The 26,967-nt window shown below is 40.5% G+C and overlaps 1 protein-coding gene across 2 annotated transcripts in view; it reads right to left on the bottom strand.

Moving 5' to 3' along the window:
* The window catches only part of LOC147020275 (spectrin beta chain, non-erythrocytic 1-like), a 264,618-nt gene that overhangs the window by 132,733 nt on the left and 104,918 nt on the right, over positions 1-26,967 (bottom strand). For both annotated transcript variants that reach the window (XM_085895518.1, XM_085895519.1), the window contains 8 exons: positions 20,782-20,933; positions 20,329-20,502; positions 15,260-15,351; positions 14,546-14,626; positions 13,166-13,281; positions 10,593-10,705; positions 9,712-9,899; positions 223-340 (listed from right to left, as the gene is read on the bottom strand). In XM_085895518.1, coding sequence (XP_085751644.1) covers positions 223-340; positions 9,712-9,899; positions 10,593-10,705; positions 13,166-13,281; positions 14,546-14,626; positions 15,260-15,351; positions 20,329-20,502; positions 20,782-20,933 — 1,034 coding nt within the window. The remainder of the gene's footprint in view (positions 1-222; positions 341-9,711; positions 9,900-10,592; positions 10,706-13,165; positions 13,282-14,545; positions 14,627-15,259; positions 15,352-20,328; positions 20,503-20,781; positions 20,934-26,967) is intronic.

Below are 26,967 nucleotides of genomic sequence, written 5' to 3'. Positions count from 1 at the left end.
ATATATATATATATATATATATATATATATATATATATATATATATATATATATATATATACTATTGAACATTGCATTAAACTTCAAATGAATGAATCACTTTCTTAAATGCAGTTAAGGCTGAGGGACATGACATCAACAAAACAGATATGCTGTTGGCAAAAAGGATATTTTTTAATAAAGAAAAAAAAAATGTACATCTGACAAATATTTCTTTCTCACCTTGTTAATGTCAGAGACGAGCTTGCCCTCACGTGGTGTGTAAACCTTCTGGTTGTTTGCCCTCATCTTGCTCTGAATGGTAAAAAGCTGGACCTCAAGGTTTCCTTTCTCTATGAACCTGTAATATGACAGAACCAAATGTTAAAGGTTAAATCTGACATCGCTTTCATATATTTGCACAAGAGCTTGTGTTTTATTCAGACCATATGGTCACATGTGCGGCAACAATAATGACTACAACCACGGTTAAGGTGATTGTCAACACATAACATGAATTAATCCTGCGAATGACCAAATTAAAAGACTTAATTTAGAGGGCACGAACGCTGATCAGTTGGGAAACGTGCCCCTATGACATCGCATGCGTATCAATACGCATGATTATCAAAACATGGTGGTGCCTTAATTAATTTATTGTCCTCCAGTGGCTTCCAATAAACCAAACTGGTTTGTGCAGGAAAGATGGCAGGAATACACTTGCACCTAAAAAATAATTTATTCACATGAGATGACAGATAAGGACAAAATCCCACATAAAAGATAAGGATTATAAAACGCAGTGAAATGGGTAAGCCAAACCCCTTTATTGGCCACAAGCACTTAACAGTCACACACAACAAAGGAGACCATGAAAATGGGATGTGTGGACTAGTTGGGATCCCATGAGGTCAGCAGTCAATGGACAAAGAGTGTTGCAGGATAGACGACAGTGTGAACAGCTGCAGGACAGAGTGGAGGCAGAAACAATCCCAGGACGGGAAGGGGGGAAGAGGAGAGAGTGGTCCAATACGACAGTCTCCAGCCCCCAATCCCCTCCATCCTCCCTGGCCCACACCTTTCTCCTGAAGGCAAACTGCAAGTTTCACTTTACCTCGTCAACCAACGAGCACCCGCAGCACAAATGATGGCAGTGCTGAGCTGCAGGCCTTACGGCCAATCATGGCCCTGCGCGGGAAGCAGTCCCGTCTCTTATCCAAAGTTGCAGGAGCAGCAAAATGGCCTGTCCCAGCCCACTGGTTCTTTGAGATCCAATACCAACCACACTTACCTGTCTTCAGACATGGACAAACATGAAAACATAATTCCTTACCCTCTCTATCTACTACTTTGGACAGCACTGTCACAATGGCAATGCAGAAATACAGTGGGACCCGCTTAATAGAATCACGGTTAATAGAATCACCCGTATTATAGAATCAAAATCGTTGAGACCGATTCCATTGTATCTAAATGTACACAATTTTTCCCGTTTATTAGAATCAAAAACCCGCTTAATAGAATCAGCTGCTGACCATCCACTTTGACAGTTCAGCGCCGACTGGCCGCACAGTTCAAACTTTTGCCACCAGGCGGTTGACGTCACGCTAAAAATAACGCTATGCCACTACAGTGATTTCGGTAGTCATTGTACAGATAGGCAGACGGCTGACAGCTGCAGTCTAAGCACTAGGCGTGTCGTCATTTCCACGATGGACAGAAAACGAAAGCGGACGGATCGTTCAAACATTGATAAAGCACAAATCCTGAGGGACTATGACGCTTTGCCCAGAATGAGCCAACGAGAAGCTGCAGACAAGTTGGAAATTAACCAGCCGATCCTATGCAAGATTCTGAAAGATCGAGAGGCCATTCTGAAAGGTCAAGTGGATTCGTCTTCTTCTCAGAAACGCAAGCGAAGCGGCAACGCACCCGATGTCGAATCAGCAATGGTCAAGTGGATTCAAACTTCTAGAGACAAGGAAGCACCGCTTTCTGGACCTCTGATGCGGGAGAAAGTGGCTCAGTTCGCGGAAAAGTTCAACAACAAGAAGTTCAGTGCGACAAACGGCTGGATTGACCGGTTCAAGAAAAGACATGGAATCGTCCACAAGAAACTTCACGGAGAGGCAGCGGCGGCTGACGTAGGAGGGAAACAACAATGGCTGGACCACGTGTTTCCGGATCTCGTAGAAGGCTTCACGGCTGATGAGATCTGGAATGCTGACGAAACCGGGTTGTATTTTCGGGCCTTACCAGACGGAACGTTCCTATTCACGGGAGATCAGCACTGCGGTGGGAAAAAGCCAAAGGAAAGAATCACGGTGCTTTTTTGCTGCTCGATGACTGGTGCTAAGCGTCCTCCTTTCGGTATTGGTAAAAGCAAGAATCCACGGTGTTTCAAAGGCCTCAAAACAATTCCAGTTCGCTACAGAGCCAATTCCTCCGCATGGATGACAGGTTTCCTCTTCATTGAATGGCTCGATAAGTGGAATCGCGAGCTTTGGCGTCATGACCAGAAAGCATTGCTTCTCATCGACAACTGTCCGGCACATCCACAATCACTTCAACTGTCGAACATTACTGTGGCATTTCTCCCGCCGAACACAACCTTTGTTCTTCAACCGTTAGATCAGGGAATTATCCGTTCATTCAAAGCTCATTACCGCCGTGCCATGCTACGAAAAGTGCTCACTGAGATTGACAACGAGGATGGAGCAATGACAGCGAGTGACTTGGCGAAAAAGATAACGATCCTCGACGCTATGCTGTTTACGGACGCAGCATGGAATGATGTGAAGACTACCAGCATAGTGAACTGCTGGCGCAAAGGAGGAATTTTCATCGGAGCGGCAAGCGAAGGCGAAAGGGTCGAGAGCAATGACGACGACGAGTTTGCCAACCCTCTTCAAATGGATCCCGACCAATGGCAGGACTTCGTCAACATGGACGCCACTCTCCAAACCATAGACGATGATGTCACAGATGAAGCCATCGTTTCGGCAGTCCAACGCGAAATGGGAATTGCTACTGACGCAGACTATGACGCCGACACTAAAGTGGAGGAAGGAGGAAGAGATCTCTGTCCCGACCATCAAGGAAATGATGTCTGCAGCTAAGACGATCAGGCTTGGTTTGCTATCACATGGGTTCAGTGACATGGCCTTCCTGCGCAAACTTGACAAGGAGGTCACCGCCATTGCAACAGACTCGTTAAAGCAGACAACAATCGACAATTTTTTCATTACAGAGTAGGCTCATCGACAAACCTATGTTGTTTTGCTTTGAAAAGTACATATGTACTGTACGTGTAATTGTTTTTTTTTCAGTAGTAAGTTACATTGTTTTGAGCAAGTGTGTCATATAAATCAAACTAAATGCTGAGTATTTGTCTCCGTATGTGTACTCGACATTTGATCCGCTTGATACTCCACAACTCTGGTGAACTCGGATATTAGAATCACCCGCTTATTAGAATCAAATTTGTCCGGCCCAAAGTGATTCTATTAAGCGGGTCCCACTGTAGACAACTTACCCATCACGTGTCTGTAACACATGGTCCAAAAGACTTCTAAGCTCGGTGAAACACCTGTGGTGCTGAAACCTTAAATTTTAACTGCTGCTCCCCTCCCCACAAATGTAATCATATGAAAGCATACTGTGATGGTCATTCCCACAATTCACTATGATATTTATCAAATCAAATTAATTATTGAAATTAAATGGATGTCCCAACAAGAGTTTAGAACACATTGTATTCATAATAATCGTGTGTGTGTGTGTGTGTGTGTGTGTGTGTGTGTGTGTGTGTGTGTGTGTGTGTGTGCGTGCGTGTGTGTGTGTGTGTGTGTGTGTGTGTGTGTGTGTGTGTGTGTGTGTGTGTGTGTGTGTGTGTGTGTGTGTGTGTGTGTGTGTGTGTGTGTGTGTGTGTGTGTGTGTGTGTGTGTATATATCCTGGTGTTGGTGCAGTGGTTAGGGCAGCTGCTTGGGATCCAAAAGGTCCTGAGTTCAAGCCCCGTTGGGCCACTGAATTAATACACCAGGGGGTTGACTCAGCCTGTCATCCTTATGAGGTCGGCGAAATGAGTACCAGTGTACTGGGCCGGTGTATACCCCGGTTAAAATAGGTGTGCCATATCCCTGTGTTGCAAGAGGCGACCAGGGTTGCGTCAGGAAGGGCATCCGGCGTAAAACATGTGCCAAATCACTATGCGGATCATACGGATGATCCGCTGTGGCGACCCCGAACGGGAGCAGCCGAAAGAAGAGGATATATATATATATATATATATATATATATATATATATATATATATATATATATATATATATATATATATATATATTACAGTAATACCCTGGTTTGCGCAAAGGAGAGGTTCCTGAGAGATTCACGCAATAGCAATTTCACACAGAACCGGGCTCAGAAAGCATTGTGTGAATGAGGAGATGTGGACCAGACACGCTATTTCTGGGGTTGACGTGCTACCTCCAGGGACATGATATATATTGACTGTAAAAACCTGAAATCATGAATTAACACGTTTAAATTAATAAATATTGGTAATTAGTAATAAATAATATATAAATTTTGTACATTTACCAGTGAGGTGTCTTGGAGCTAGCATTTTGCCCACTGGCTGCCTTCACTCCTTGGATGCGTAGGTACACGAGAAGGGGCTTTAACTTCAAGTCTCCTGTAGCATTGCTGTTATGGAGGAGTGTCAGGCAGTCTTTTGCTATGTTGAAGCCAGAGGCATGCTGCTCTTCCTTTGAAATGAGTGTACAGGACGGCATCCTCTTCCAAAAAAGCCCCGTTTCATTCACATTAAAAACTAGCTGGGAAGGGTAAGTTTCCACAAGGGCTTTAAACTTAGATTGAAATTCAGATGCTGACTGTTCATCCACGCTTGCAGCTTTGCCAGTTATGTGAAAGTTATCCAAATTACCGTGGCACTTAAATCTATCGAACCATCATCTATTGGCCACAAACATCTCCTTGGTAGATCTATCACCTTCCTACTCTTTAACTTCATCATATAAACTCGGCACCTTATCCCTTGCATTCCTGCTCTTTAATTTTATCACATATCCTCAGCACCTTATCCATAATTACCACCTGCTTTAAAGGCAGAGCATGCTGATTCATATCCTCAATCTAGGAGGATAAAAGTCTCTCAATTAAACTTCTCCGATCTCATTAATTTTGTAGCAATTACGGGAGTCATGGACTGACTAGATGCTTTTATATTTTTTGTTCTTTACAACTGTCCTTACAGGCGACTACCATACACCAAATTCACAATAAACAGCGGTGGCACCAACACTCAACTCCATCCACCTTAACACTCTCAATTTCAGCTCCCAACTGATGCTTTTTCTTGACACTTTCAGCATACCAAGGCTTTCGACACAATTACCAATATGGCAACGCACAGAGCAGGAAGACAACAACGAGCACGCTGATTGGTTGAGAGAAGACGTGCTCAGAGTGGACTCTGATCAGCTGTCAGAAATGCCAACAACAGCGGTCACATTTTCGGTCGAGGTGGTGCATTTAAACTTTAAACTTTTGACTCGCTTGATGGACTGAAATTTCTTTTTTTAGATAATCAAAAACTGAATATTTAGTTCACCTTAAAGCCAATCCGCACAAAGCAGGGTCACGCAGTGCGGAGTATCACCGCATTGCACTTTGGATTTCAACTCTGTAGATATAAATAATGAAAATGTAATTATTTGGTATGACATAAAGGACTGACTAATGACTGTGAAGATTTCACTTACAAAAGTTTCTGTATTTATTCTTACCATTTCCAGTGAAATACACTTCATTATAATGAGCAAATGGTAAACAGAAGAGCATTTTTTGTTGTTGTTGTTCTTAAAGTTTAACAACATTGAAATAGAAAAATATAATCAACGTAAGTATTTTGTTGAAGGAATAAATAAATGCAAGTTGTAAAATTCCCCTTCAAATTATTTTTATGTGGCAACTATTTTACGAATGCCAGTCAGTGACCTCTAATGTCAAGAAAAAAAAAATTAATGGTCACCTTTTATATAATTCCATATTTCTTATCAACCAGTTATATTTTATATTACAAGTTCTCAACTCTTTCACAAGACGCAATTTTTAGCAACAGACACAACGGCATTTAGCAAGAGATTTGTCAATAAAATACAACCACTAATAACGAAATTACAAACTATTTATTATATCTAAATAGGACAATCACTGTCCTTGTGCCTTTGGTTAAAATTAGGTTTTCACAACCTACCGCCTGATCTGTCACCAATCTACCTGATTTCAAACAAAAACATGATTCACATTTGAAAAAAAAACATTGGTGAATATTGCTTGTGAATGGGTACTCTAATTAGGTAGTGTCGTCATCAGCAACATGTATTTCACACTAACATCTCTCCCCATATTTTGTTAATTGCCGTATCCTTCACGTGAACCACTCTGGCACTAGATACTTACATGCGTCAAATAAGAGTTTCATTTTGAGCAACTCTGTCGAAGTCTTTTTCTTATAGAATATATTGTGGCTTCGGGAGATATTTTTGGCAGTTCATCTTTTGGGAGGACAAAAGTCCTTACCCTATATAGATGGGCAATTTCAATTCACACAGCCCATTTTACCACCTTCAAAATGTCAGTTTCCCTCTAATGGTTTTATATGACAACCATATGTTTTCCAACAACTGGTCACAGAGGTACATGCTTAGAAAATGTCAGATTCATTTTATATATTTTTATATACTGACTATTTCAACAGATTAGTGTAGCTGAGGTTTGAGCCAAAGTGGGCCTGGCGTAAATCACTATATCAAACAAAATGAATGTTTTCTTCATTGCTATAATGAAGTAAATTGAGCTTTAATGTAAATTGGCAGCTTTGAATTTCACATCCACATTGCTGAATATTACATGAGAAAACTTTAACGTCACGAAACTTCACAAAAATTGTGCATGTACTGTACGTGTATACCTATGTATTTAACCAAGTCTAAAATTTAACCAATATTTAATCAAACAACTTTATTTGCAAAATAATTTGTACAACTCAAAGCACACATTGCAATGACAGATTTGGCTTAATGAGCAGCCACACTGACAAAGCAATGCATGTAACAATATAATAAAGAGTTTTAATGTGTAAAAAACCTTTCTGCATACAAATGGCTCTCAAACTTGCAAAGAATAATCTGACGGTTAATCATCAAGTCTGTGGTCTAACAGAGAAACAGAAAAAATAAAATCTGGTTGATTGCTGAGTTGGGAGGTTAAAACAGTTGTATAATGACAGAGAAAAACTAGAACAGCACTCAGAAGGGCGCATACCTCTGCCAGGCTGAACAGTTTACGTTTGGTATCCGACTGACAGGCTGGATCTGGATGCGGGCCTAAACCAAGATCAAATCGGCTTGTTCTTGTCACTTACCAAACTCATCCACAAACTTTCGTCTGAATCCATCCATAACTTTTTCAGATATCGTGGAATACATATCGTTTTTGACCCTATCTCTCAATGGTGAAGAATCACTTAAAAAATTATCGTCTCCGGATCCGTATCTGGATCTTCACCAAAATCTAATAATTTCATCCTTGTCACATACCCAACCTGTCTTCCAAATTTCGTATGAATTCATCCACACCTTTTTGAGATATCTTGTTCACAAACAGACAGACAGACAAACAGACATACAGGGGTGAAAACATAACCTCTGCCCACCTTCGGTGGCAGAGGCAATTACAGTGGCCTGAAAACATATTCACCCCCTACCAATAATGCCACATTTAGATGAATGATGAATTATGCAGAAACAACTTTTCCAAATTAACTTTTTTATTCATAACTGAAGAAATCACCTGAAACACTGTTGTAGTTGAAGGAGGTTACATGTCAGGAATACTTGTAACAAACATGTACAAATCAAAATTCACTGGTTGTAAAAATATTCAGCCCCTTCAGTCAGTACTTGGTGGAAGCACCTTTTACAACAATGAATACTATGAGTCTTTTGGGGTAGGTCTCTACCAGCTTTGCACAGTGAGATGGTGAAATATTTGCTCATTCTTCACGTGAAAATTGCTCGAGTTCTGCCAAATTTGATAGGGATCGTCGATGGACTGCAATCTTCACGTCTTGCCATAAATGTTCAATTGGGTTCAATCAGGACTTTGACTGGGCCACTCAAAAACATTTATTTTCCTCTTATTCAGCCACTCAAGTGTGGCTTTAGCTTCATGCTTCGGATCATTGTCCTGCGGAAACGTGAATCTCCAACCCAGTTTCAGATTCATGGCCGACTCAAACAGGTTTTCATCAAAGATTTTCCTGTACTTTGCACCATCCATTGTCCCTTCCATCCTGACAAGCTTGCCAGTTCCTGCTGATGAAAAGCAGCCCCATAACATGATGCTGCCACCACCATGCTTCACAGTTCAGATGATGTTGACTCAGTGATGTGTAGTGTTAAGCGTGCACCAGACATAAAGCTTTGAATTTAAACCAAAAAGTTCAAATTTTGTCTCGTCTGACCAGAAAACATTTCTCCACATGCCTGCAGTATCATTAAGATGCTTTTTTTGCAAACTTCATATGAGCTTTTCAATCCGTGTTTTTCCAGTAATGGCTTCTTTCTTGCCACCTGTTCATAGAAGCCAGCTTTCTGAAGGGAACAGGATATTGTTGATTGATGAACACTGTCCCCCATCTCAGACATAGAGCCTTGCAGATCTTTCAAAGTCATTGTTGGATTTACAGTGACATCCCGAACCAGTTTCCTGCTTGCTCAGCTCCTGAGTTTGGATGGACGACCTGATCTGGGTGGAGTCTGGGTGGTATGATATGTCTTCCACTTCTTAAATCTTCTTATAATCCTCTCCTGAACGGTGCTTCTCCACCACTTTATGTCTAATTTATTTGGAAAGCTCCTTGGTCTTCATTTTTCCCTTGTTGGTTGACCAAGTGAGTTGCACCTTAAAACTCCTTAAATAAGTAGGGAAACTTCATCTTTAAGTGAAATCACTGATTACATACAGGTGAAATCTATTACACTTATTTTGTAACCTTTCAAACAAATAATTTGCTCCTGAAGTGATTTTGGTTCATTGGGCAAAGGGTTTAAAAAACTTATGCGACTGAGAATCATCTGATTTTCTCTTTATTCACATTTCATCTGAATTTTTTAGCTTTATCACTTGAATTAGTTTGTGAAGACTCTGTATTATGTTTGATTTGAAAGCTTCATGAATTAAGCTCAGGTGGCATCAGAATGTGAAAACTTTGGAGGGGGTTGAATACTTTTGCAGGCAACTGTCAAGTTTAATCAAAGCCAGCTTCTGATTTTTAATGTCAGACCATAGATTCTCTCTTATCATATGAGTTCCTTTGCAAGGAAATTTGATGCAGGAGGAGGCCATTAGGCCCATCAAAGTCCACACTATTATTACCAACATATGGTTATTTGTCAATACTCTATCCTCTTTAAATTCTGAGCATAAAGTAAGGAAGCACCATGTGCTATCTTTAAAGTCTTTAGTATGACTTGGACTGGGTTTGAAACACCACTCTCCCAGACATCAGAGCGGATGCTCCAACCATTATGCCATCGAGGCTTAATATTACCATACTCAGTTAACATTCTGCTTTCCTTTTGGTATTCCAACTCAGAATTTAGACAGCATAAAACGCAAGGAAGTTTGCTTGCTATGCTCACTTGGGTGGCTTCTCCACAGTACGGTAGGTGTTGAAAGACTGCAACTGCTGCTGAACTCCGTTGAGCGAGTTGACAAATTGCCGATTGTTCAAAAGGACGATGGTATGTTCAATCCACTGTAGCAGGTCTGATGCCAGAGATTCATAGCGAGATATCATTCCATCAGTTTCAATTGCACTGTCCAGAACCTGTGGACAATATATCAGTCAGCTACAAATGCTGATACATTACTAATTATTAACACAGTTTGTGAAACATTTTCATGTAGCAATAAAATTGTCTAACAAATAAAGAATAACCTTTACCTGAATTAAAGTTATCAATTTTAGGAATATGTTAATGACTCTCTACCCACACCTATTCCTGAAAATATATTTCACTTTTTATACATGAAGGTGTGAAAGAAAACAATCCAGATAACACGTGAACCATTGAGCCAAAAATGTTGATCTATCATACACTCGCCTTTAAGCTGTCTAGCCTGGGATCGAATCAGTGTTTCACGGGCAGGTGATTCATCAATGTGTGTGCCACCCCTTGGATGGACAGTAAACGGACGTCCCATCTGCTGGCATAAGTTGGTGGATATTAAAGATCCCATGGTGTCCTTCGTGAAAAGTAGGTGAGCTATTGCCGGTACCATGGCCAAATTTCAAATTCCTGCCCTAACCTTCATCAAATTTCAGGGCTGCCCAACCGGTGCGTGAAAGACTTGGGCTAAGATTCCCTCAGCCAACCCCACAAGAATGTGGGAATAATTGTGGCCTTTTACAAAGAAGAAGAAGTTATTCCCATGTTCAGTAGACAGCCACCACAAAAACACTTCCATGAGATTCAAAAGCAAACTGGCTATGTTGTAAATACATCAAGGTCAGGTTCACCTTTCCAATCCGCTTTCCTTCCACTGCAAGAGCTTTCATCTTTGAGAAGTAGTGGTAGAAGGTGACCACGTAGGTGATTATAGACTTTTCATCAGGCTGGTCCACACTGATATCTGTACAACAGGCAAACAAAGTAATAAACAAACAAAAACAGAATCGCAGTTGTATGAGTGGATCTGTCAACCCTTCAACACATTTTTTTTTCCTGTTTTTGAAAGATAGTCAGGCATATAGCGATGGTAAGCTATGCTATCTGCAATATAGTACCTTTTAGATACATGACATAATGCCTGGTTTGAGAAAGTTATGCTATTAGAGTGGAAATGAAATCCGTACTCATTCCACTGATGTACATCCAAAGTTCACCTTACAATAATTACCAGGGAACCTGAAAGCAATTATTTGCAGCATAGCAACATAGTATCTCATGCCATTACACTGCAACAAGCACAATGCAGCAATACAAAGTGCTAATTAAATAATGATGAGGAAATGAGATGAAATGAATATGGATACTGAGGAGGGGGAAAGAAAATGAGGAGATATTAAACTTTAAGTTAATAAAGTAGACTAACAGGTTTTTAAATTTGTACAGTTGATATTTGGACTTCTCCAATATCATGTATAAAAAGATTTTGACCCTCTCCCACTCTCCCTCCCCTTTCTGCTCTATACATTCCCGTTGGCTCTTTTTTATTAACACCACAGGGGAAGGGTTGAGAAGAAAAAAAAAACAATCGGGGCCGCCTGGGTAAAAAGGCAAAGAAAGAAGATGGGAAAATGCAATCGTTAAATGAGATCTCGACGATCGATTCAAGCTGATAGAAGTTGGTAAGACACTGCTGAGAGAGGCAGTGCTGGGGAAGGAGTTGGCATGGCGATTGGTATGGAAGGAAGGGAGGGCAATGCAGAAAGGTTGACAAGTAGAAACAAGATGGGTGTTACAAACAGAGTGAAGAGGCAGAAACAAGAAGTGAGAAGCTGATGGAAGTGTTTGCAAGCTCTGAAGAGGAAACCCATATTATTGCGGGTAGATTTGGTGATATTGAGGATGTGACGCTGCCAAAAGAGATTTCTAGAGATGGTGACACTGAACATATTAATAGAGGACTGCTGGAGTTGAGGGCTGGACATGAAAAGAGGAGGCGTGGCTGTGTTGAGCGTGCTGGATATAAGGAGGGTTTGAGTCTTATTTTGATTGAAGGAGACATGGTTGTGAGAGCCCCCATTGGAGGATGAGATTGAGATGATGACTGCCAGAGGCAACAGTAGAGAGGCAATCGGCAGCAAATGACGGGGAAGAGGTACACTGGAATTTATAACTGGTGGAGGAGTGGAGGTTGGAGTTGTCAGCATAGGAATGGACAGGGTTGGTAGTAGCTGTGAGGAGGTCAGTGATGAAAAGAATAAAAAGGGAGGGCAAGATGACAGAACCTTGAGGGATATACCACAAATAATGTGGTGGTAGTCAGAAAGGACACCATTAACACATGTAGAGACGAGAAGGGCACTCGGTAGGGCGCATACCTCCGCCATGCAATGCCTGATCAATGAGAACACATCTGGCCAAATACATTTTTGAAATAGCATTCTATATATCGTTTTTGGCCCGATCTCGCAATGGTGAAGAATCACTTAAAAATGAATAATTCTCATATCCAGATCCGGATTCGAATCTTCACCAAAACTGAATCAATTCTTCCTTGTCGCACACCCAACGTTCCACCAAGTTTCGTCCGAATCCGTCCACAACTTTTTGAGATCGCATGTTATATATCATTTTGACCCGATCTTTCAATGGTGAAGAATCACTTAAAAAAAATTATAGAAGCCGGATCTGGATCTGGATCTTCACCAAAATGTAATCAGTTCATCCTTGTCATACATCCGACCTGTCCACAAAATTTCATCCCAATCTGTCCACAACTTTTTGAGATATCCTTCACACAGACAGACAAACACAAACAGTCAGAAAGGGGTGAAAACATAACCTCCTTCACCTTCGGTGGCGGAGGTAATAAATCGCCCAGCGAGGAAGGTGGAAAGCCAGGAAATGAGCTGAAACTGAATACCATAAATTAGAAGTTTCGCTCGGAGCCCTTTGTACCAGACTATGTCAAAGACTTTGCTATGTCCAGCACAACAACTCCACTTTCTCCGAAGTGCTTCGTTCTCTGAAGTGCTTATCTGGTCTTCTTTCTCCTTTATGTTCTGAACCCTCTTTCTCTTTTCTCTCTCCTTCTCTTCTCCAACTCTCTCTCTCTCACCACTCCGACAATTTCTCATTTAAATTTTTCTTCATTTTCTCATGTTTCTCCTTTTCCAAAATTCCAACCAGGCATATAAATGTCAATGAGTCAACATATAATATACATAGATGGCCCTAACCCAAACATTAAATAATTTTTACAAAACTGTTTCATGATATCCCCTTCCCAACCCCCTTCTCTCCAATTCATCAATTTATACAATATTTACACAAATACTTAATTCGAATTATGATAAAACGAATGGCCAACCCATCACTGATTTTGTCTGCAAAACAAAAAAAAATAATGGATGCCACAACCCACCTTCAGGGTCCAGGAGTTTTGTGAGTCCCAGTGTCTGTTCAGCAACATTGAAAGCATTCTGCAGGTTGTGATGTGCATTGGATTTCTTTAATTTGTCATAATTCAACAGGTCTGGTCTGCAAGCACATTGGTTAATTCAGCCCATCATTGCCAGTGCATCTGTAAATTTTCTGCAAACTTAGTTTTCTTCTGCATTCATCATTGGGAATTAAACAAGCTAAATGTATGTTAAAGGTTGCTCCAGCAAATAACTGATATTTGTCTTGCTATATTTCAAGATTGTTTAATTTCTGAACAACATTTCATTTTATTAAGCAGATGAACATTGCTTAACAGAATAAAACAACTCCAGAAAAACGTTTATTTTTTAAAATCAAGAGCAATCAATTCCTCATCAATCAAGTAAGCATGCTGCTTACTTATTATGACAGAAAATATAGGCAATAAGACCTGTCTTCAAACCTGGGTGCTTCATATTGGGAATGTGCTCTCACAAACTAATTCTTTGATTTAGTCACCATGCAACAATGAGATGAATCATACTGGATTAATCCCACACGCTTTCTCGAGCGTTGAGAACTGCTGAAGCGGCTTCCTGGTCAAGGAAAAACACTGAATGGTTGCCATTGCCTTCCTAGCAATCGTAGTCAGGGCAAAAATTTGGAATTTGGCCAAAGTGCAGGTGACAATTGACTTATCTTGTGAAAGACACCATTGAATCTTTGACATCTAGCAGCAGCAAGGCAAAGGCTTTAAGTGGACAACTGTCACTGGCACTCTGGCTAAGTTTCAAATTATCTCTTTCTTTGAGAAAGGGCTCATGTCTCAAACTTCGTTTCACCTTCTTTCCCACGGTGATTAACATACCATTCTCGACATTCGATTGAGGAAATTTGTTGTCTTTGTTCATGTGGTATTTTACTAAGACAACAAAGGAGTTCGTTTGGTGTATTATGTAGCTTTGTTGTCTCTAGAAAAATAATAATTGTTGTCATTGTTATTGCTAATGACATCTAGTCATCAACAAGCTAGTAAGTATAATATGACCTAATCAGTCAAATAAATTCCTCTTTAAAAACTGAAACTTTCACCAAACAATAAAAGGAATGAGAGACATGAAACTTCATATTTTTAGGGATTCTGACAAAAATCAACTTAATTTATCTGCACATTAAGGAATGCAGCAAACACAAAGCAAGTGATTTCTGCCAAGTAGGCATGTATGTTTGGAACTGCCATTTGAGCACTCAGCTGATGATGCTGGGATCCTCAATTCAAATCCCATATACTGTGTTGATTTCTCCCTTGTCTCCTATGTCCTTGTAATATATGCTAAAACTTATTCAGGAGTCTCAGATATTGTTAAAGAGTGCAACTGACCTGTGTTTGTGAATGAGAGCATTGAAAGCCAGACCGTCCCGCCAACTTGTGGTGAAGTTGTGGATATTGACATTCGAATATCTAAAAATAAGAGATATGTCATTAATGAGAAACAAGTCAGGATTACCAAAAGTCTAACATCACTGAAGTGCATCAGAAGACCAATGAGCATTTCAAATGGCTTCAATTGTGCTTATCAACGCACTGTGGTTTTATTATAATGGGATGCACTTTTCAAACAGGCTAAGGATACAAATAAACATTCCACAATGAGAATCTGACCACTACATGGTTGTCTCAAACAACTTTAATATCGTTTGAAATGTCGATTTGAAGCTGCAGAAAGATAACTAAATAGCTGGTCAAATTACTTCTCCATTCAGCAAAGAAAAGAAACAGGGAGAAGGGTTATGGAAGGTTGGCATTAAGCCTGAAGAACATTGCTCAGAATGTAGAAACTTTGCTCTGTAGCATCTGCCCGACGCTTTTTACTTTCCCTCAGAAACAAAATAAACTGAAACGGATGCAGCTGCAGTGTAAGTCCTCTGGAAGGAATTACATGAGTCAAAGAAGGGTGGATTGAAAAAAAAAAACCATTCTTTCCTTGTACTTTTTGGCATTATTCTATCCTCGGGGGAAGGCCAAGTTGAACACAGAAATTCAGTAATTTTGGAAGCAGGACAATCACAGCAAGATTTCAAACCCACACCCTACCCTGCGGTCTTCATCTGGCACCACAACAGCAGAGCATCCTTGGCAGACTTTCTTTCCCTGCTGTCCTCTGTCTCAACACTGATGTCCTGGATCTGTAAAATAACAGGTAAAACTTGCAACGCAACAATATCAAATTCAACGTCACTTGCACAACCCTCAAAGACTCGCCCAACTGATAAACTTTAGGACTTTTAAGACTTTTAAGAGTGGCATGTAAGTTTTGCAGCTTGCTTGATTATATTTCCTTTTTCAAAGAGAAAATATGCACAGCAGGATAAATATGGTTTTCAGTCTTGGAAGATGTCACTGCTCTCTCCAAGGATGTCTTTGCACTGAGCTTTGTCCTGGATTATTAATGCAATTCAAAAAAGATTTTAAAGTTCTTGAAAAATCAATTGATTGATATTAGCTGCTGAGCAAAATAAATAATATGTAAGCTATTTTGTGGTATAATACATTGGAAAGAGGACTTTGGAAATGAATATGACCATGATTATTGCACAATATAAAGTTTGTTATGATCTTGTTGCATTATCTCACTATAACGAGGAACAAAATTTCATAATGCCTTCAATACCATGTTAGAACTTGTTAATGTTATCACTGAGCATCTATCAAATCATTTCAAAACTTGTTAATATTTTAATTAAGCATCTACGAAATATTGGGTTCGTGTGTTCATGATATCATTTCTTTATTTGTTAGACTGTGCTTTGAGGATTAACAGCATCTCATCACAAACTGTTTCAGCTGTTGCACAGCCTGCTTGCCAAACATATGTGGAGCATGAAAAAAAAGTTATACGAACAAGACACTCACATTAGCCCGATAAATATGAACGTTTTTTGTAGGACTTTTTGAATGCCCATTGTAGTTAAAACTCATATAATTAGATCCTATCACTCAACTTCTTCAGTCACTTCACTAGATGTCTTGTAAAGGACTGGTTGATTGAAGGATGCTTCCTGTAAAGGTAACAGTAGTCTGACTCAAGGTTTCATTTTTGATCTCTTCACATTTTCAAGTCAGTTATTGAGTTTTTATGCCTCTGCTGATGAAGTTGCCAGAGGCATTATGTTTTCAGGTTGTCTGTCCATCCCTGCTAATTTTCTCTGTTTTCTCTGCAACCACTTGTCCGATTGACACAAAATATACTCAGGTAGAACTACTCAGGTAGAATGTTTTTATGATAATTATTACATTATAGGTCACGTGGTGTGGCAGCTATGATGGAAAACAGGAAAAACTTTGGACTTCTGGATCTCTGAACCCGCTCCATGGAAAAAATTTAAACTTGGCAATTATGAAGTACTCCCCATGGGAAATAAGTGGCTTCGTTATGATGTCACAATTGCGTAAGTTAAATGTTATATCTGATCAGTATGAAATTTTTTGAGGGTCATCTAGGGCTTTTTTTGTATGGGGAAAAAAAAATTGATGACATTATCGGTCATGTGGTTCGGTAGCCATTTTTTGTTTTTCCATAAATACCTTCAAAAACTTCCTCCAGAATGACTGAACAGATTGAGGCGAAACTTTACAGGTCGGATCACCTATCCACAAGGAACAAAAAGTTTTCCACCTTTGACATCACAGGTCACATGGTTTGGCAGCTATGATATTTTAACAAGGAATAACAAGGAAATCCAACACAAGTGGAGGCCATTCAGCCCATCACGCCTGTGCGAACACCACACCAACCCATCTCCACGAGATCCAAGGAAGAAAATGCAAAAAAAAGTTTTTAATTAAATTTTTTTTAAATTGTAATTTTTTTTGTATTTTTTGTGTTTTCCTTTTTTCCTTTTCTTCCCCAAAGGGAGGAGGCATGGGCTTGGTTAAAAACACAGAACATCAATCACACAACCGCCCTTGACAAGACCCCCACCAACAGCACTCCATACACAATCACCCATCAAGACTCAAACTACCTAAAAGTCTCATCAACATCCCCATACCTCTCTATCTCCATAACTTACAGGTACCTATCTAATTCAAATTAAAATTTATCTACTTTTGCTGCTGCCACTACCTTTCCAAGGAGACCATTCCATGCATTAACTACTCTCTGAGTGAAAGTCCCCTGCATTACTACCGTCTTAACTCTCCTCTTCTTTACTCTCAAGCTATGGCCCCTGGTTCTATCACTGTCTACTCTGTTGAACAATTCATCTACACTTATTTTACCGATACCTTTCATTATCTTAAACATCTCTATCATATCACCTCATAACCACCTCCTTTCTAGTGTTCAACCCCTGTCTCCTTCAGCTGCTCGTCATAGCTGAATAGGCCCGGAATCAATCTAGTAGCCCTGCGCTGAACCCTCTCTATGGCATCTATGTCCTTCCTGAATAATGATGACCAAAACTGCACACAATATTCCAGATGTGGCCTCACTAAATTTCTGTACAATGTTAACACCACCTCTTTTGATTTATAATTGATCCCCCTCCTCATACAGCCTAAAACCCGATTTGCTCTTCCGATAGCTGCCTGGCACTGTGCTGCCTGCTTACCTCCTGTATCTATTACCACCCCTCGATCCTTCTTCTGTGTAACACGCTCCAAAATTACCCCTTGCATCATGTAATCTCTATTTTCATTGTTATTTTCTGTCCTTCTAGTGTATAAAGCCTTGTCTCCTCCAGCCGCTCTTCATAGCTGAGTCTAGCTAGGCCCGGAATCAATCTAGTAGCCCTGCACTGAACCCTCTCCATGGCATCTATGTACTTGCTGAATTATGGTGACCAAAACTGCACACAATATTCTAGATATGGCCTCACTAAATTCCTGTACAAAGTTAGCACCACCTCTTTTGATTTATAATCGTTCCCTCTCCGAATACAACCTAAAACCCTATTTGCTCCACCTATAGCTGCCTGGCACTGTGCTGCCTGCTTACCTCCCGTATCTATTTCCACCCCCAGATCCTTCTCCTGTGTGACACATTCCAAAATTACCCCTTGCATCCTGTAATCTCTATTTTCATTGTTCTTTCCCATACCCAACACCTTACACTTGCTCAGGTTAAATTCCATCTGCCAGTCTTTTGCCCAATCCATACAAGTATCAATACTTTCCTGAATCTGATCACCACCCCCTCTGCTATCCATCTTACCTCCAAGCTTCGTGTCATCTGCAAATTTGGAAAGCTTACTCTTTACCCCATTATCCAAATCGTTGATGTAAATAATGAATAGTAATGGTCCGAGTACTGATCCCTGAGGTACCCCGCTACTTACATCCTCCCAGCAAGACATCCTCCCACTCACAGCCACTCTTTGCTTCCAACCACTAAGCCAGTTTGCAATCCAATTAGCTACCTCACCAGCTTTTAAAGTTCTTGATACACAATTATGATCTTGTGGAGTACAAGCCCTCACTTTGGCTAACAACCTCCGATGTGGTACCTTATCAAATGCCGTCTTAAAGTCGAGATATACTATGTCCACTGCCTTTCCCTCATCCACCCAATCAGACACTGCTTAATAGAACTCTAAAATATTTGTTAAACAAGAACTACCTTTGGTAAACCCATGCTGACTACCTTTAATTAGTTTGTATTTATTTAAATAGTTCCTCATCCGGTCATTAATTAATGTCTCCAACACCTTCCCCACAACTGAAGTCAAACTAACACGTCTACAGTTTCCCAATTCTTCTCTGGATCCTTTCTTAAATAATGGTGTTACATTTGCTACTCTCCAATCCTCCGGTACCTGTCCTGACTCCAGTGAGCTGTTGAAAATATCCAGTGAGCTACGGACTTAAAATGCAGCTGAAAATATTTTGAAGAATAAACCTTTAAAAACCTTCTTCTCCAGAACAGCTTTACAGATTGAGGGGAAACTTCACCCACATGTTCACCAAGCCTTTGGGATAACAGGGTCTTCACGAATAATTAATAGGTCACTTGGTCTGGCAGCCATATTGGATTGAACAAATATCGTTAAAAATTATTTCTCTTGAGCCGCTTCATCAATCGATGTGAAACTTCACAATTATGATCGAGTCGTCATGGGGAATATATGTTTTAAATTTAACCTGATCGGATACATGGTCTGGCAGATAGAATTATTTAATGTTTTGAATCTCGGTTCAGGGATTTAAATCAAACTTGATACAGGTATTATCATGATGTAATGATGTGGGTGGAGGCATATCTGTCGAAGTCGAAGAGTGCTGTTCTGGTTAACTACGTTTCACCTTCTTTTTCAAATGTAAAGCACCCAGAATTTTTGAATGAAAAAAATATTAAGCCTAAAACTGGATTGTTAGTTTATCAAAATGTGTATACAAAATCTAGGCTCAAAGAAGAGCAAAGAGGCAGAGTGGAAAATGACAACATACTGATAGTGGGGCCAAAGGTGGACACCAGGGAGGCGAAAGAACGAACGAAAGAGAGAAAGAGAGTGAGAGTGAGAGTGAGAGTGAGAGTGAGAGTGAGAGTGAGAGTGAGAGTGAGAGTGAGAGTGAGAGTGAGAGTGAGAGTGAGAGTGAGAGTGAGAGTGAGAGTGAGAGTGAGAGTGAGAGAGAGAGAGAGTGAGAGTGAGAGTGAGAGTGAGAGTGAGAGTGAGAGTGAGAGAGAGAGAGAGAGAGAGAGAGAGAGAGAGAGAGAGAGAGAGAGAGAGAGAGAGAGAGAGAGAGAGAGAGAGAGAGAGAGAGAGAGAGAGAGAGAGAGAGAGAAGAGAGAGAGAGAGAGAGAGAAGGGGGGAAACAGACATTTGCAAATAAGAGGGTTAGGTAGGGTTATTGAGGGTAGAAAATATCATTGGTAAGGATGGTGGATGGCCAGAGATGATGGTGCACTGCTTGCTTGAAGCCCTGGATGCAGCAGTGGGATTGAACAACCTCAGGGAGACATTGGAACAAAAGAGTTATGGTGTGTAGTCAGCCTAAATTTGGGGAGTTTAACCAGGAGGGGGTTACTAGAAGAATGTGTACCTTTTGGAGGAGCTGGGGGAGAGGGGAGAGGGTGTGGTCGGAGGGGTAAGGGAGCAAAGGGAGCACTGGAGTAGAAGTAATAGTAGACAGAGTTCTGGTATCATATCCAATCAAGGAAATACCTGAAACCTGAGGATGATGGTCCAAATGAGCCCAAGGATGAGACGGTGATTTCCATCCACAATATCATGTGAACCCATGTTTTCCAGGTGAACCTTTTGTTCTTTGAGGAACTGTAATGACTTATCCACATTCTCAAGGCAATGAATCCGCATTTTGCCCTTGGTCGGTCGAGGCTGGAGGACACAAACATGATGTCCAGCATGAAATCACAATGGATGTCAGTCATATAATTTTAGGTGTATTCAAAAGCAGTCATTGCAAATTATTCCTGGTGCAATAGAGCAATAAACGATTATCATCAGCAAAGCTAAAATAAATTTAAAATCAAAAGTTTTATCATCTACACATACTCTTATACACTGATTGATTCATGTTTCATCTGTCAGTCAATGCCACTATTTAACAATAAATTGCATCATAACAGCTGGGATGTACATGCACTCTCAACATACCAGTCTCTCTCCAGAGAGTACTTCCAGCAACTTAATGAGCATACGACCATCACGAAGATCCAAGTACAGGTCTGAGATGCGGCAGGAAACACGTGCCAGGTGTGAGTTCACCCATTTGGTGAAGGTTTTCTTCTGCACAATCTCACGTTCATCTGAAGAACAACAAACATCATCTCATAATCAGCTTTGGATATTGCATCATGTGCAATGAGAAGCACAAACCAAAATGACTTCTATAAAAACTTTTGCCATCAAACTACAACGCATAATGCATAAAGTTTTTCGAGAAACTGCACCTTTTGGAAAGTTAAGATGTTAAAACTGTGTTTTATCATTCATGTTAGGTGGTTTTTTGTTGTACGGCTACTAATGAGATCTAACAATCTGGACTTTTGGTAGACAAGATTGTATGAGATGTAACAACAGCAAAAAGCCACCATTTTCGCTTTCCCAGCACCATATAAATTTTGACTACTTTCACTCCTTAAATGCCTTATTGTGATAGGTAAATAACACCGTCACGTTGACGGCCCCTAGCCGTGACTGTTAATAACGAGTCAGGTGAGGAACTACAAAACGCAGAAGTAGTTCCTTTGTGGATGGCCAGCTTAATGCCAATTTACAGATGATTGCAAGTCTGAGCGAAGGCGAACAATCCTATTCCAAGCAAAGGCATGGGTTATCAGAATTTTAACCTCATTTAGATCCAAATGGAAAAGCCAATGTTGCCAAAATGAATGATTTGTGTGTGTGTGTGTGTGTGTGTGTGTGTGTGTGTGTGTGTGTGTGTGTGTGTGTGTGTGTGTGTGTGTGTGTGTGTGTGTGTGTGTGTGTGTGTGTGTGTGTGTGTGTGTGTGTGTGTGTGTGTGTGTGTAAATGGCAAATGAAAGTTGGAATGGTGTAGAGTTGAGCGTGGGTTTACGATAAGGCTCATAAAAAGAAGTCACAGACAAAATTAGAATGGCACTCGGAAGAGCGCATACCACCCTCTGCGGGGCTGAACCGTTTACGTCTTGTATCCTACTGATTGGCCGAATCTGGATCCAGACATGAACCAAAATCTAATCGGCTTATTCTTGTCACCGAACCAACTCATCCACCTTGTTTTGTTAAAACTCCTTCACCGAGTTTTTGAGATATCGTGCGACATATCATTTTTGGCCCTTTCTCTCAATGGTGAAGAATCACAACAAATTCTCGTTCCTGGATCCAGATCTTCACCAAAATCGAAACAATTCGTCATTGTGACGTCACATATCCAACCTGTTCACTAAATTTCCTCCGAATCTGTCCACCACTTTTTGAGATATCCTGCTCATAAACAGACAGACAGGCAGACAGGGGTGAAACATAACCTCTCTCCACCTTCAATGGCGGAGGTAATTACACACCACATGTAGACAGAGATACAAGACAACACAGAACTTGACATCAAACAAACACAGCTTTTGATATTGAGGGACAACACTTCCCAGAACACAATAGGTGCCAGATGGTGCCACCTATTGGTGGCAGTTTTCCCCCCAGTTTATTGGTGTATGGTCCAAATGTTATGCATCAACCAAGGAAATATCTCCGACAGTTTAAAATCTTTGGTGTGACTCAGATAGCATCAGATTCTCACCCCGCTAAACTTACAGACTCAATTTGAATACAATGATCATATAAATAGTACAAAATGCCATGAGTTTGGTTTCCTCAGAAAACAGCACAAAAAAGATGTTTTATTCAAGATAATTACATCACAAGAAAACTATAATTACTTTACAATTACTCTAATGGCATCTACAAGGTGTTCCAAAAAGACCAGGACAACATGGGTTGTTAATATATGTAGCACCACAAATTATACAATGATACCCTTTGGTTTATATGGTACAGAAACTCATAAAGATTTCTTTATTTTCAGGTATGGCAGTTTATTGTGAAATAAAATAGTGACTCCACAGGAGAAAGCTCAGTGCGTCGAATGGTTCATCGAGAAGAGATCCGACATGCAAGTTCAGTGTAATTTCAGTACAGGGCATGGAAGGAATATGCCATTACGGACTAGTATGAGAGAGGTACAGGAGGTTTAAGGAGACTGGAAATTGTCAGAAACAGAAAAGTACCGGTCAACCAAGCACAAGTGCAGCAGACGTTAAACGAGTGCGTGAATCATTTCAACAAAGTCCAAGAAAATAAAATTTGATGAGAATCCAGACAACTGGGACTACCAATCACCACTGTATACAGGATTTTGCATGGAAGACTGAAGCTTTATGCCTATAAGGTGCAGGAACTCAGATTCTGCAGGAACTCAAACTAAATGTCGGACCCAAATGCAAGGCATTTGTCTTGGAAATGCTCAGTCACATAGAAGATGACGAAGATTACCTGAAATATGTCATGTTCACAGACGAAGCTTGCTTTCATGTATCGGGGAATGTTAGCCAGCATGATGTGAGGATGTGGGGCTCTAAACACCCCTATGTGGTCATTGAACACATACATGACAGTCCAAAGGCGAATGTGTGGTGTGGCCTTCTCCATGAGCACTTGGTGGGTCCGTTTTTTTACATGAACATGAATTTACATGAACACGTTGGAAGGATTCACCTTCCCACAGGTTGAAGACCTGCAACCTGATATCATTTTTCAACAGGATGCTGCTCCGAGACAGACCAACTGCCTGGCCCACATGGTCACCAGACACAACCTCCCATGATTTTTTTTCTGTGGGGGTTTGTCAAAGATGTTGTCTCCAATGCCAATGTGGCAAACCTGCAGGATCTTTGTTCTCAGATCACAGCTGCATGCACACTGGTGGACGCAAACATGCTGAGCCAAACATGGCAATAACTCGTGTACTGCATTGATGTCTGCGCATGCCAAACAGAGCTCACATTGAAGTGTATTGATAGTGTGCACAAAACTTAATGTGTTTCTGTATCATATAAACCAAAGGGTATCGTTGTATCATTTGTGGTTTGAAACATATTAACAACCAAAGTTGGCGGAGTCTTTTTGGAACACCTTGTACAATAATTTTAATCGATAAAAGCAACATACATAAAAAAAACACAACCCCAACAGGTGTGACAAGTATTAAAACAAATTCAACATTTAAGCAATAATTTGTGAAAATTCACAGTGCACGCTACACTCTGCAGTCTACACCATTCCATTCGAGTGGTTAATCCATTCATTACACATATCATATGTAGGAAGTGTGAAACTAATTTCACTTTGCTTGCCTTTGTTTCTGCATTTTTTTATCATCTTCTATAATTAGTCTCTTTTTTTTTCTTTTTTCTCTTCTTTCAATTTTACTTTTATGACTATCTTTCTTCTTTGGTTCTTTGCCAGTTAGGATTTCATGGAGTTTCAAACAACTTTGCATCAACGGCTTCCTTCAGTTTTATGGGTGTTGCAAGATGGGCAGTTTCCTATTTACTGTATTTCGTCTTGCTGATAAAACCATTAAGGCAGAAAGAGTATTTGTACTTTGTTTGAGCTTGCATTTATTTACTTTTGTATGTAAAATCGAGGCTTATGGAAGAGCGAGGTAGCAGAGGGTAGAAGGCATTGACAGTGGTGCATTGACAGGGGCAGTTGGGACAATAGGTGTACATCACAAGCAAGGGAAAGAACGAATAGGAGAGAAGAGAGGCAAGGAAATATATTCACCTACAAGTTAAAGGAGTGGGTTGGGTAGAGTTAATGTGGGTAGAAAGGTTCACGAGTCAGGCTAGAAGATGACTACTCATTGGACTAAAGTGTGTTTTGTCAACATTTCAATTTTTTACCTCTTTGCCCATCTCTAACTTAAAACAACATTTTAATCACTAATGACAGTAGCATCTTCACAGTGTAGGTGCCTGTGAATGCAGTGTAAGTCCACTGTGGAAGGAATGGTAATGTTTGGTCTCAGAAATGGTATCAATGTTCCCTGCATGGAGGAGCACACCACATCAGGTGGTACAGAAGTTGAATAGTGCATAATCATGTGCTTCTAATTTATGTAAAAGTTAAGTTGAGAACCGAGGTAGTTGAGAGTTGGAAAAAGTCAGAGTAGTACACCGTGCTGCCCATTCATGCCTCACCATTTGCATGTTCGTGCCTCAGCACCAAATTGTTCTTGCGACTCTCTTCCTGCACATGTGTCTCTGACTCCATACACGACAAGCTGTACTTGCTTATCAATCTCATTGACAATCAAACTAGATATTGCTATTTCATCACTCCCTCACCCCTTTCTTCACCCCAATTTCTTCCTTGTCTCACTTAATTTTGTTATTGGTTGAGCCCCTCCCACTTGAGGTTTATTTCTTCCTTTCACATCTATCTTCTCTGCCCTGAATCTTCTGTGCACACACACGACCAGGAGGCGCTATTTCAGTTACGAACAAACATACCCACATATGAGATAGCTGCATTATAATAAAATTGAATATTGGTGGAAATGTAAGTTTGCCTTCAGAACAGGTAGTTGTTGTTTGGATTCCCTGTGTTATTGTACATTGTGTTTTATGAATTGTGGTTGTACAGATTTTTGTCTGTGGCAAAGTGTTATATGAAAGTGAAGTAAAAAGTGAAGAAGTTGAGTTCTTCAGAGGGGCGGTGCACATAAATAAAGAGCTCGCATTGCTCACTCATTCTTCATGTAATTTCTTCCTTTATCTGCTGCAGAATGCAAGTACTATTGAATTATATATATATATATATATATATATATATATATATATATATATATATATATATATATATATATATATATATATATATATATATATATATACAGTGGGGAGAACAAGTATTTGATACACTGCCGATTTTGCAGGTTTTCCCACTTGCAAAGCACGTAGAGGTCTGTAATTTTTATCATAGGTACACTTCAACTGTGAAAGACGGAATCTAAAACAAAAATCCTGAAAACAAATTGTATGATTTTTAAATAATTAATTTGCATTTTACTGCATGAAATAAGTATTTGATACATCAGAAAAACAGAACTTAATATTTGGTACAGAAACCTTTGTTTGCAATTACAGAGATCAGATGTTTCCTATAGTTCTTAACCAGGTTTGCACAGACTGCAGCAGGGATTTTGGCCCACTCCTCCATACAGATCTTCTCCAGATCCTTCAGGTTTCGGGGCTGTCGCTGGGTAACACAGACTTTCAGCTCCCTCCAAATAATTTCTATAGGGTTCAGGTCTGGAGACTGGCAAGGCCACTCCAGGACCTTGGGATGCTTCTGACGGAGCCACTCCTTAGTTGCCCTGGCTGTGTGTTTCGGGTCGTTGTCATACTGGAAGACCCAGCCACGCCCCATCTTCAATGCTCTTGTTGAGGGAAGGAGGTTGTTGGCCAAGATCTCGCAATACATGGCCCCATCCATCCTCCCCTCAATACGGTGCAGTCGTCCTGTCCCCTTTGCAGAAAAGCATCCCCAAAGAATGATGTTTCCACCTCCATGCTTCACGGTTGGGATGGTGTTCTTGGGTTTGTACTCATCCTTCTTCTTCCTCCAAACACGGCGAGTGGAGTTTAAACCAAAAAGCTCTATTTTGGTCTCATCATCCCACATGACCTTCTCCCATTCCTTCTCTGGATCATCCAGATGGTCATTGGCAAACTTCAGATGGGCCTGGACATGCGCTGGCTTGAGCAGAGGGACCTTGCGTGCGCTGCAGGATTTTAATCCATGACGGCGTAGTATGTTACTTATGGTTTTCTTTGATACTGTGGTCCCAGCTCTCTTCAGGTCATTGACCAGGTCCTGCCGTGTAGTTCTGGGCTGATCCCTCACCTTTCTCATGATCATTGAGGCTCCACGAGGTGAGATCTTGCATGGAGCCCCAGACTGAGGGAGATTGACTGTTATCTTGAACTTATTCCATTTTCTAATAATTGCGCCAACAGTTGTTGCCTTCTCACCAAGCTGCTTGCATATTGTACTGTAGCCCATCCCAGCCTTGTGCAAGTCTACAATTTTGTCCCTGATGTTCTTAGACAGCTCTCTGGTCTTGCCCATTGTGGAGAGGTTGGAGTCTGATTGATTGAATGTGGACAGCTGTCTGTTATGTCGATAACGAGTTCAAACAGGTGCAGTTCATACAGGTAATGAGTGGAGAATGGGAGGGCTTCTTAAAGACAAAACTAACAGGTCTGTGAGAGTCGGAATTCTTACTGGTTGGTCGGT

This window comes from Eptatretus burgeri, chromosome 9 (assembly GCF_056783735.1).
Source record: "Eptatretus burgeri isolate ZD-2024b chromosome 9, Ebu_testis_v1, whole genome shotgun sequence".
NCBI lineage: Eukaryota > Metazoa > Chordata > Myxini > Myxiniformes > Myxinidae > Eptatretus > Eptatretus burgeri.
Note: the sequence above shows the minus strand (reverse complement) of the source record. Positions and strands in the feature narration are given on the sequence as shown.